The 12,169-nt window shown below is 44.3% G+C and overlaps 1 protein-coding gene across 1 annotated transcript; it reads left to right on the top strand.

The window, feature by feature from the left end:
* Positions 1-4,588: 4,588 nt before the first annotated feature.
* TP53RK (TP53 regulating kinase) lies at positions 4,589-10,495 on the top strand. Its single transcript, XM_010384167.2, has 2 exons — positions 4,589-5,137; positions 7,657-10,495. Exons 1-2 carry the CDS (start codon positions 4,855-4,857, stop codon positions 8,133-8,135), a joined length of 762 nt encoding a protein of 253 aa, XP_010382469.2. The 5' UTR covers positions 4,589-4,854; the 3' UTR covers positions 8,136-10,495.
* The last annotated feature ends 1,674 nt before the right edge of the window (positions 10,496-12,169 follow it).

Genomic DNA, 12,169 nt, shown 5'->3' with positions numbered 1-12,169 from the left:
TCCATGATAATCATAGCTTCCATTTCGAAGTGCGTATCATGTGTCCAGCACAGTTCTATGTGTTTTACCTCGTTACTCATTTAATCATAACATAAACCCTACAAGGTGAATATTATCTACAATCTTCTTTTACAGATGAGGAAACTAAAGCACAGAGAGGTTAAATAACTCACTCTTCCTCAAACATGTCGAGCACACTTTCTCTCTGGGGCCCCTTCTGTCTGGAAAGATCTTCCCCCAGGAATCCATTCACAGGGCTCAAATGTCACTTTTTCGTGGACACTCTCTCAACCACTTTATTTAAAATTAGGCCAGGCATGGTAGCTCACATGTGTAATCCCAGAAGTTTGGGAGGGAGGCCAAGACAAGAGGATCACTTCAGGCCAGGAGTTCGTAACCAGCCTGCACTACATCGGGAGACCCTGTCTCTACAAAAAATGATAACAATTGGCTGCAAGTGGTGGCACATTCCTGTGGTCCCAGATACTCAGGAGGCTGAGGTAGGAGGATTGACTGCTTGAGCCCCAGGAGGTTGCATCACTGCACTGCAGCCTGGGCAACAGAGCAAGATGCTGTCTCAATTAAAATGAAAATAAAAAATAAAATAAAATAAAACTGAATCATTCCCTCCCACCCCACTCTACTACTCATAGGGTAACCATATATTGTATCATCCAAAATTGGATGCTTTTGAGAGTAAAGAGGGGACACTAGGCTGGGTGTGGTGGCTCATGCCAATAATCCCAGCATTTTGGGAGGCCGAGGCAGGCGGATCACCTGAGGTCAGGAGTTCAAGACCAGTCTATCCAACACGGTGAAACCCCATCTCTACTAAAAATACAAACAAATTAGTCAGGCATGGTGGCACACACCTGTAGTCCCAGCTACTCAGGAGGCTGAGGTCCGAGAATCACTTGAACCCGGGAGGTTGAGGTTGCAGTGAGCCAAGATCATGCCACTGCACTCTAGCTTGGAAAACAGAGTGAGACTCCATCTCAAAAAAAAGGCAGGGGCACTAATGATAGTTATTCCAGGGTAACAGGCAAAAACTGGGGCTGTCCCTGGCAAGCCCAGATGCATGTCATCTTTCCCATCCCCTTTCCCTGCTTGATTTATCTCCTGCTAGCCCCTGTCAATGACACGTTTTCCTTATTTGTTTATTGTCGGTTTCCACCCACTAGAATATAAACTCCTTGAAGGCAGTAATAATGATTCTCTATTTTCTTTACAGCTCTGTCCTCAGGGGCTAGCACAGTGCCTGGCCTATAGTAGTTACTCAATAAATATTTACTAAATGAATTAGTGAATAAATGAATGAATGGGCATCTGGTGCTGATGGGTGGGAAGTGAGGAAGAGGCCATAGATTCTCTTTCAGGCTCAGAAAGGGCTAAAAAGTAGAAGCCTCCCTCCCCTTTACTGCTTGGCTATTCCACCCAGAGCTCAGCTGCATATTTGGCAGCCAGAGGTCAAGGTCTCAAAGGACCATGCTTGGTGCAGTCACCCCAGGCTCACAGCACCTCTCTTCCAGCAAGAAAAATCCTCTGGGACCAGGCCACTGTCCTTGTTCTTTCAGCTCCCTGCCTGTTCCCAGTGCCAACTTGCTCTAGCCATGTGGAGCTGCTGGTTCTTGTCCAACCCAACCCTACCCTGTGTCTGTTCTCGCTGCCTGGAATCTGAGCACCCTCCCACTCCACCCCCTGACTGAGCTTTCCAGCACCTGAAAAACTCAATGAAGATGAAGATATGAGAAAATGAGACATGAGTTTGACTGAAGCATAAATAGGCACAAAACTCTGGAAGGGTAGTTTGGCTGAGGAGCCGAGTTTCAAAGTGCTTGTCACCTACAACCCAGCGATATCACTTGTAGAAAGATGTCCTCAGAAACACTCATTCATGTGTGCAAAGATGGCTGGATAAGCCTGCTCCTGCAGCACTGTTTATGAGACAAAAAAAAAAGAAACAAAACTGGAGGAGTAATGTTGTTAAAATGTCCTGCAGATTCCATGTAATTCCTATCAACATTCCAATGACATTTTTTGTAGAAGTAAAAAATTCTAGAATTTATATAGAATCATAATAGATTCCATATAGTCAAAGCAATCTTGAGCAAAAAGAACAAAGCTGGAGGCATCACATTACCTGACTTCAAAATATACTACAAAGTTATAGTAATCAAAACAGCATGCCACCAGCATAAAAACAGGCACATAGACCAATGGAACAGAATACAGAGCCCAGAAATAAATCCACACACTTATAGTCAATTGATTTTCATCAAATGTGCCAAGAACACGTAATGGAGAAAGGACAGTCTTTTCTATAAACGCTGTTGGGACAACTGGGGTATTCATGTGAAAGAAATTAGACCCTTATCTTACATCATATGCAAAAATCAACTCAAAATGGATTAGACTTTAGTCTAATGTAAGAGGCAAAACTATAAAACTCTTATAAGAAAACAGGGACAAAATGCCATGGCATTGGTCTGAGCAATGATTTTTTGTGTATGACCCTCAAAACACAGGCAGCAAAAGTGAAAATAGACAAATGGAATTGCATCAAACTAAAATGCTTCTGACCAGTCAAGAAAAAAGAAAAAAGAGTGAAAAGACAAACTACTGAAAGGGAGAAAATGTTTGCAAACCACACATCTGATAAGGGGTTAACATCCAAATATATAAGGAATCCAATCCAATAGTAAGAAAGGACAAAACCTGAATTAAGAGTGGGCAGAAGATCAAAAGAAATATTTCTCAAAAGAAGACATACAAATGGACGACGGGCATGTTTAACAAATGCTCAACATCACTAATCATCAGAGAAATGCAAATTAAACCCACAATGAGCTATCACCTCTGACCTGTTAGAATGGCTATTACAAAACATAAGAAAGATAAAAAGTGTTGGCAAGGACGTGAAGAAAAGGGAACACTTGTACCCCGTTAATAGAAATGTAAATTAGTACAGACATTATGGAAAACAGTATGGAGGTTCTTCAAAAAATTAAAAATAGAACTACCCTATGATCCAGCAACCCTACTACTGGGTACATAACCAAAGGAAACAAAATCAGTATATTGAAGAGATGTCTGCATTCCCATGTTAATTGCAGCATCATTCGCAATTCTCAATCTAAGTGTCCATCAATAAATGAATGGATACAAATGTGGTACATTTATATACACAATGGAATACTACTACTCAGCCTTTAAAAAGAATGGAATGCTGTCATTTACAGCAATATGGATGGAACTGGAGGACACTGTGTTAAATGAAATAAGCCAGGCACGGAAAAACAAATATCCCATGATCTCATTTATATGAGGAAGGTAAGAAAAGTTGAACTCATGCAAGCAGAGTAGAATGGTGGTTACCAGGCGCTGGGGCAGGGGGAGGGAGATTGGGAGGATTTTGAGATGTTGGTCAAAGGACACAAAATTTCAGTTAGGAGGAAACATTCATGAAATCTATTGCACAACATGGTGACTATAGATAATAACAATGGGTTGTATTCTTGAAAAATGTGCTAAGATAATAGATTTTAAGTGTCCTCACCCCCAAAATGATGAGTATGTTAGGTAACATTAACTAGCTGGATTTAGCCACTCCACAATGTATACATATTTCAAAACATGTTGCTCATGATAAATACGTACAATTTTTAATTTTCCTTATGTACCTCTTCATCTGGCTGTTCATTTTTATCTTTTATACTATCTTTTATAATAAAGTGGCAATAGTAAGTAAAGTGTTTTTCTGAAAAACAACAAACTGGAAACAACTGCTTAGCAACAAGAAACTGCCTGACCAAGTAGAAGGATGTGGTAGTTCTGTATGTACTGATATGGAATATAGTCCGAGATAAATTGTTTAGGAAAATGAAAAGCAAGTTGCAAAAGAACCTACAGTGTGATGTCATTTATGTTAGAAAAAAGGCCACAATGATATGAGTGTGCGCACTGAATAAAAGAAAATTCTGGAAAGAAACTAACGGCCAGCGGTGTCATGAGGATGGGCAGTTTATTTATATGTGTGTGTGCGCGCAAAGTTCCGTACTGTAAGAATTTGCTACAGCCTGTGTTATTAACTTTGTAATGAAACAGGTTGAAACTGAAAATGTTTAATTCCTCCCAATTCAGTTTAGTTTCTGTCTCCGGAAAACTTTCCTGGATTCCCCAGCCCCCACTCCCCGCCCATCCCACCACCCCCACTGCCCTCTCTGAGTCTCAATTTTCTTTTCTGTAAGGATTTTCATCATTTAATCTTATTTCTTCTGAATGCACTAAATGGTAGTTATCCTAGCACTTAAGAAGATGTCGGAAACAAGGTTCATTGTCTGACCCTTCCGACACTGACTAGTATGAGTACATTTTGGGGGGAATTTAGGATTCAGGGGAAGAGGTGTTCCAAAAAGACACTACTAGAGGGTGCACCTGTCCAGGAGGAGACTCCTTAAGTGAGCAAAGAGCGTCCGACGTTTTTCTCGAGAGCAGCCGAAGTTTTCCGGAAAGAGACGACCAACTGGGAGGTGGTCTCCCAAAGCCGGTTGCGGGAGTCACCGAAGATTTCCGGAGAGCCAAGGAGTCGGGAAGGGCCACTTACCGAGAGTTGCCGAACGTGTACGGAGATGGCCGAAGAGGTGGAAGGCGGGGCTACAAGAGCCCTTCCGGCAGGGAACCCAAGGCTTCAGAGAGCCGAAAGGTTGGGAGGCGTAACGACTCACAGGCCGGAAGTGTCCGGGGCGGAAGCGTTCGGGTAACCGAAGAAGTACCAGGATTTCCGAAGCGAGCCGAAGCATCGCGACAGTTTTCAGAGAGAGCTGGTCGGTCGGAGCTGTAGCGCCGAGCACAGTCATGGCGGCGGCCAGAGGTGCTGCCCCGGACGATGGCGAGGACCCCGCGCCGGAGGCTGAGGCTCTGGCCGCGGCCCAGGAGCGAAGCAGCCGCTTCTTGAGCGGCCTGGAGCTGGTGAAGCAGGGCGCCGAGGCGCGCGTGTTCCGCGGCCGCTTCCAGGACCGCGCGGCGGTGATCAAGCACCGCTTCCCCAAGGGCTACCGGCACCCGGCGCTGGAGGCGCGGCTTGGCCGGCGGCGGACGGTGCAGGAAGCGCGGGCTCTCCTCCGCTGCCGCCGCGCGGGTAAGGTGGGCCCGGATCCTGGCGTGGGCGGCCCCGAGGCTCTGGGGCCTAGGCGGGTGAGGGACTCTCCTGCGCTCCGAGCCTCGATTTGCCTCAGTTTCTCCTTCTATGCCTTCTGCCGTGGCTGGCCTTTCGAAAGTGTTATTCTTTCATCCCTTTCTTCATTCGTTAAGTCTTAAGAAACCACGTGGCCTTGCAGCGTCAAGCGTTTGTCCTTGGGGCGTTCTACCAGGTTCATATTTGGACGCTGTCATTATTATTCAACGTTGAACATGTTTAACTTCCCTGAGCCTTGATTTCCCCATTTGACTCGTTTCAATTTTCTTTTTTTTTTTTTTTTTCTTTTTTTTTTTGAGACGGAGTCTTGCTCTGTCGCCCGGGCTGGAGTGCAGTGGCCGGATCTCAGCTCACTGCAAGCTCCTCCTCCCGGGTTTACGCCATTCTCCTGGCCCAGCCTCCGGAGTAGCTGGGACTACAGGCGCCTGCCACCTCGCCGGGCTAGTTTTTTTGTATTTTTAGTAGAGACGGGGTTTCACCGTGTTAGCCAGGATGGTCTCGATCTCCTGACCTCGTGATCCGCCGGTCTCGGCCTCCCAAAGTGCTGGGATTACAGGCTTGAGCCACCGCGCCCGGCCCGTTTCAATTTTCGATCATTATCTTTTCATTTATTAGTTTTAAGAAACATGTAATTACAAGTACTTGCCCCACTGGAGCCAGGCTGTCTGGGTTGAAATAATAACTCTGCTGCCTCTTATGTAGCCTTTCAACAAGTTGTTTAGCCTCTCGACTTCGGTTTTCTCACCTGTAAAATGGGAGACATAGTAGCAATATCCATGTCATAGGGATGTTGTGACCATTAGAGGAGGTGTGTGTGCAATGTATTATGTTCGAATGTGTGCCTGGCACATAGTGCTCAATAAGTGTCGGATTTCATTAAATTGCCTATTTATTTTTTCATTATTGTGCGCCAGCGCCATCAACCTTGTCCTCAGATGAGAAAGTGACAGTCAGAGAGAAGTAACTTGCCCAAGGTTACACGGCTACTAAGTGGCCGGTCCAGGCCCTCAGCTCCGTATGCCTCTGACTCAGAAGTACTGGCTTTTTACTTTTACGCTTCTTGCCTTTCTTTCTTTTATTAGTCTTTTTAAGGTACTTGTGGCTGCCAGGACATTGTTAAGTGCTGGAAGATCTAGCAGGGGGTACATTCAGTAGCCAACAAGCAGACACATTACTGCCCTTTCAGAGACTGAATATTTCATGAAGTTATTTGTGTGTTCATATTTCTGTTTTCAGCCTCTTATGATATGTTTCGTTAAGCAGAGATTGTATTATAGCTGGCTTGTTTATTACTGTATCCCCATTGATACATCTCTCAGTTTCTACAAAAGTATACTGAGCCTGGTCGACTTTCATTAAAAATTCATTTGAGTTTATTGGAGCTGTTGTTCCTTGTATAGTAGCAGAAACTGAGGCTTAGAGAAGTTAATGTATTTTTTTTTTTTTTTTTTTTGAGACGGAGTCTCGCTGTGTCGCCCAGGCTGGAGTGCAGTGGCCAATCTTGGCTCACTGCAAGCTCTGCCTTCTGGGTTCACACCATTCTCCTGCCTCAGCCTCCAGAGTAGCTGGGACTACAGGCGCCCGCCACCACGCCTGGCTAATATTTTGTATTTTTGGTAGACACGGGGTTTCACCATGTTAGCCAGGATGGTCTCGATCTCCTGACCTCGTGATCCACCTGCCTTGGCCCAGAAGTTAATGTAATTTTAAGATTAGATTGGACAACTAATAAGAAAAGGAGCTGGGATTTGAACCCTGTCCTCTCTGACTATGAAGATGAACCTCGAAGCCAGCACACTGCTTGGCCTCCTGTTTGTGTCCTCATCAGTAGAAACTGCTCTGACTGGGCAGTGCCTTGCTGTTTGTTTTTGTATTTTGAGACAGTGTCTCTCTCACTTTGTCACCCAGGCTGGAGTGCTGCAGTGGCGCAGTCTCGGCTTACTGCAACCTCCACCCCCTGAGTTCGAGCTATTCTCCTGCCTCAGCCTCCCGAGTAGCTGGGACTATGGGTGCATACCACCACGCTCTGCTAATTTTTGTATTTTTAGTAGACATGGGGTTTCACCCTGTTGGCCAGGCTGGTCTTGAACTTCTAACCTCAAGTGATCCGCCCGCCTCAGCCTCCCAAAGTGCTGGGATTACAGGCATGAGCCACCACACCCGGCCTTTGTTTTGTTTTTTAGAGAGTGAGTGTGAGAAATGAAGTTAAGTGAGAAAGGGTGGTTTGGAAGGAAGGAGGAAGCTATGGCCTCCTCAGTTTAGCTGTGGGGTGGTCCCATGTATAGTCCTGCAGGGGGCATGAGCAGGGGAATATTCCATTCAGTTATACCATTTCCTGTAGCATTCCTATATCGTCCTGAAATAAGTAGATATAGATGGAAAAACTGGCTTAATCTTTGAAAATTAAGTTTATCCATTAAAAAAAAAATCCAACCCAATAACCACTTATGTCTTGATTTCAGGAATATCTGCCCCAGTTGTCTTTTTTGTGGACTATGCTTCCAACTGCTTATATATGGAAGAAATTGAAGGCTCAGTGACTGTTCGAGATTATATTCAGTCTACTATGGAGACTGAAAAAACTCCCCAAAGTCTCTCCAACTTAGCCAAGACAATTGGGCAGGTTTTGGCTCGAATGCACGATGAAGACCTCATTCATGGTGATCTCACCACCTCCAACATGCTCCTGAAACCCCCCCTGGAACAGCTGAACATTGTCCTCATAGACTTTGGGCTGAGTTTCATTTCGGCACTTCCAGAGGATAAGGGAGTAGACCTCTATGTCCTGGAGAAGGCCTTCCTCAGTACCCATCCCAATACTGAAACTGTATTTGAAGCCTTTCTGAAGAGCTACTCCACCTCTTCCAAAAAGGCCAGGCCAGTGCTAAAAAAATTAGATGAAGTGCGCCTGAGAGGAAGAAAGAGGTCCATGGTTGGGTAGAAAAATGTGTATGACAGCCACACACAGTGAAGCTCTTTTTTTCAAAGTAAATTTGAAGAAATGCTAAAAGTATGAGATGAGATCTAAGTAAAGGTATTAAGATATTTTTAAGTGGTGTGTGATCGTGCCTGTGGTGTCATTATCATCTGCACTTCACTCTACTTGAGCTTACTATGTGTCTAAGTCATGTTCTAGGCAGAATTGGGTATTTAAAGTAAACCTAGGACAGGCTTCTCCCAGATTGTGACATGTATGTCTCAGATATATGGGTGTGGCGTTGAACCACATAATGAGAATGTTACTCTCTTTTTAGTCCTTGTGAGACAAGGATGAAGTCTCGGTGATACTCACTGAGCTTACTGGCCCTCTAATCCAGTGTTTTCTTTGTTGTGTACATGATATGTTTATTTTGAAACCAGTTTAATGGGATACAACCAGCATTTTTAAAAATGAAATAGAATTGCAGCATAGAAAATATCAGTGTATTGTTTTATGAAACTTTCACATGTATATGTAGACAAGGATATATACTGAGTTTTGATGTCAAATGTATTTCTCTTTCAGGGTCATGATCAAAAAATGAAAAATCTGCTTAACTCCAATTTCTCTTTTAAAAAAGCAGACTTACAGCTTTCAGGCAACTGAAATTCATGTTAACATTGTTTTTATTTTTATTGCTTTGTATTTTTGTGGTTACCTTCTAAGACAAGTGATTGATATAAAGTTCCTTTTAAGTGTATACAGGTAAGCAAACTGAGTTGATTTCTGTCACAGGTATAAGTAGGTAGAGCAAAAATGGTGAAGTGACTTGTGAAGACTGAAGTTTGATGAAGTCTGGTTTAAGGTACAGGTAAGCTGAGTGTGGATGCAAAGGTACCAGGAGCTAGCTTTTAACCTTGCCCAGCCTCAATTTCTTTTCTTAGAAGAAGCTATGTGTGGGTGGGAATGGAAGGGAAGTATAATAAAATACCTTTCTTCCTTGTAAACTCCAATTAACAAACATATTTTGAGTACCTTTTATGTTGGGTACCTTTTATGTTGGGCACCCTGTTGGGTATTGGGTGCAATGGTGAGCCAGACAGACATAGCGCCTGTTCTTTTGTAAGAAAATTTATTTTTATAAAAAAGTAAAAAATAGTGTGATGTTTTGATATACATCATGAAATGATGACTACAGTGAGCTAATTACCTCCCATCACCTCACATAGTTACTGTCTTGTTTCTTAATATAGACATTTACAGCTGTGAATTTCTCTCTGCACACTTTTCATCACACACTCTCAGTTTTGCTATTTTATGTTTTTGTTTTCATTCATCTCAAAGTATTTTCTAATTTCCCTTGTGATTTCTTTTTTGACCACTTGATTGTTTAGAAATCTGTTAATTTCCACACATTTGTGAATGTTCCAGTTTTTCTTTTGTTACTCATTCCTAGCTTCATTCCGTTGTGTTGAGAGATGATACAGTCAGTGCCTGTTCTTACGAGGCAAACATTCTGTAATAGTAGGACCAGTACCCTGTTTGTTTCATTCATCACAGTCAGCACTCCCCAAGTGTCCAGCATGGGGTAGATGGCCAGGAATGGTGAAAACTTCCCTTCCTGGGTAGTTGTGACTAGTAGAGAGGAAAAATAATATCATTGCCTGCTTACTGCATGTCAGGCATTGGGCTGGGAATTTTTATATTGGATCTAAAATAACTCTTAAGTTAGGCGTTGTCCTCATTTTATAGATGGAGAAACTGGCCCCAAAAGGTGGGAACTTGTCCTAGACGTCACAGTTGGCAAAAGGTACTTTTACTTGGCTCCAAATCTGTGTTCTTTCCACTGACAAAAGAGATACGGGATATGGTGCATCTTCACAGTACTATAATAAGTATTGGCATATAACATTATTTTCAAGGAACTCCAAGGACCACAGGAGCTGACAAGTTTTTCAATTAATATTCCCAACATGAATGAGATGCCCCATTCCTCAGTTTCCTCACATGTACTATAAGGCTAGTACCTACTTTGTGGGGTATGGTTGGCTTATGTGCATTAAATCAGCAAAGCCCTAGCTGATATGGTTTGACTGTGTCCCCACCCAAATCTTATCTTGAATTCCTATAATCCCCACATGACACGGGAGAGACCCAGTGGGAGGTAATTTAATCCTGGGGGCGGCTACCTCCATGCAGTTCTCGTGATAGTGAGTTCTCATGAGATCTGATGGTTTTATAAGGGGCTTTTCCCTCGTTTGGCACTTCCTGCTGCCATGTGAAGAATGATGTGTTTGTTTCCCCATCTGCCATGATTGTAAGTTTCCCGAGGCGTCCCCAGCCATGCTCAACTGTGAGTAATTAAACTTCTCCTTTATAAAGTACCCGGTCTCGGGTATGTCTTTATTAGCAGCGTGAGTAATACACTAGTACTCACTATGTGCCAGGCACTGGAGATCTAATAGAGGGGAACATGAAGCTTACTTTCCTGGGGAACGTAAAATAAGGCAGTTTCAGACCATGATGAGTGAAGATGTGAAGGAAAACTAGAAACACGGGAGATAAAGGGAGTATATCCCAGGCAGGCTGTGGTGTGCAAAGTTGGTGAGGAAGGAACATCCCTGACAGCAAGGCCAGTGTGGCTGGCATCAGTGAGCAAGGAGGAGGAGCAGAACATGCGATGGGAGAGGCAGGGCCGGATCCTGGGGCCCTGTTACAAGGTTGGGTTTTGTTCTTAATGGGACTCAGGGTTTTTAACAGGGTGACACCTGATTGTTTTGAAAGAGTTGCATTGGTTGCTGGCAGAAAACCATAGAGGGCAAGAGTGGAAGCAAGAAACCTGGAAGTGAGAAGGCGACCAAAACCAGCTGGGCCAGTGAAAACGGTAGCCAGGGTGGAAGCCGTGGTGAGCATTCTCCAACTGCTTGGCACAGGACCTGGCAGCCACCGAGGCAGGGAACGCAGTGGAGAAGCATCCTTGTCTGGGGGAACACCCGCGGTTCGTTGTCTCATGGTCATGGAGATCAAGGACATGGACCCACAAAGAGTGAGTTGAAGAGCAGAAATTTAGCAGTTGAAAGAAAGAGAATACCTCTCTGTTACGAGAGGGGTCCTGGAAAAATGGGTTGCTGGATCTGCGGTGCTCCAGCAGATCTGCAGGGGGTTTTATAGATGAGCTGGTGAGGAGGTGCTGTCTGATCTACACAGGGTGTGAAAAACTGGTTGGATGCAGGTGTGCTGTTGGCATAGGGTATGAATCTCTGGGCACCCCCACCCCCATCTTTTATTATACAGGCGAGTTCTCTGCCTGAGCTGTGCCATGTTGCCCATTTCTTTATTACCGTACACATGCTAAAAGGGAAGGTGGAGCCGCTGTGTTGGACATGCCTGGCCCCCAAGTAGCCCTTTTCTATTGGCACAGCTACCAGCATTCCCCTGTGCAAGCTTCCAGCTTCCTTATCTATGTTTGCAGCTGGATTTTTCAGGCTGCTCTTTGTTAGAAAAGAAATGATTTCTGGGGCTGCTTTTTTGTTAGAAGGGAAATTCTGCTGATGACTCTTTTGCCCTCAATATCTGCCTGAATAATTTCTTTCTACCTCCAGTATCAATGGCCAGTGGTAGTGGGGGTAGCCACAGCTGTCAGGAAGCAGTAATGATCTTTTCTAGTATCCAGAGGGAGAGTGGCAGATATTGGAGACTGGAGAAACGTCACAAATGCACCCAGGAGGAGAATTGCCCATCTGCACACTTAGCCCGTGGCCCACAGTGGGAAATAAAGGGTTAACAAACGTTCCTAGGTGAACAGTGGATTCCTCCCCTAGTTCCATGTCACAAAGGGCTAAGGAACCCTCTGCACTTTCAGATCCCTTGACATCCATGGGGGAGCTGCAGGTGCTTTGCAGTGCTGAGCCAAAAGCACTAGCAGTTTTGTGTGAATCCCCACCTAAACCCAACCAGATGAGGATTATAATCTCCATTTTATGGTGGAGGAAACAGCAATAGGAAATATCATGTCCTAGGGTCACAATAAGTGACAGCTGGGATTCAAACCCACG

Source organism: Rhinopithecus roxellana, chromosome 13 (genome assembly GCF_007565055.1).
Source record: "Rhinopithecus roxellana isolate Shanxi Qingling chromosome 13, ASM756505v1, whole genome shotgun sequence".
Lineage (NCBI taxonomy): Eukaryota > Metazoa > Chordata > Mammalia > Primates > Cercopithecidae > Rhinopithecus > Rhinopithecus roxellana.
This window is presented reverse-complemented; position numbering and strand designations above follow the sequence as displayed.

Coding starts and splice junctions, on each gene's coding strand:
- TP53RK (XM_010384167.2), top strand. CDS start 4,855: ATGGCGGCGGCCAGAGGTGCTGCCCCGGACGATGGCGAGGACCCCGCG. Junction 5,138..7,656: donor CCTCCGCTGCCGCCGCGCGG/GTAAGGTGGGCC, acceptor TCTTGATTTCAG/GAATATCTGCCCCAGTTGTC.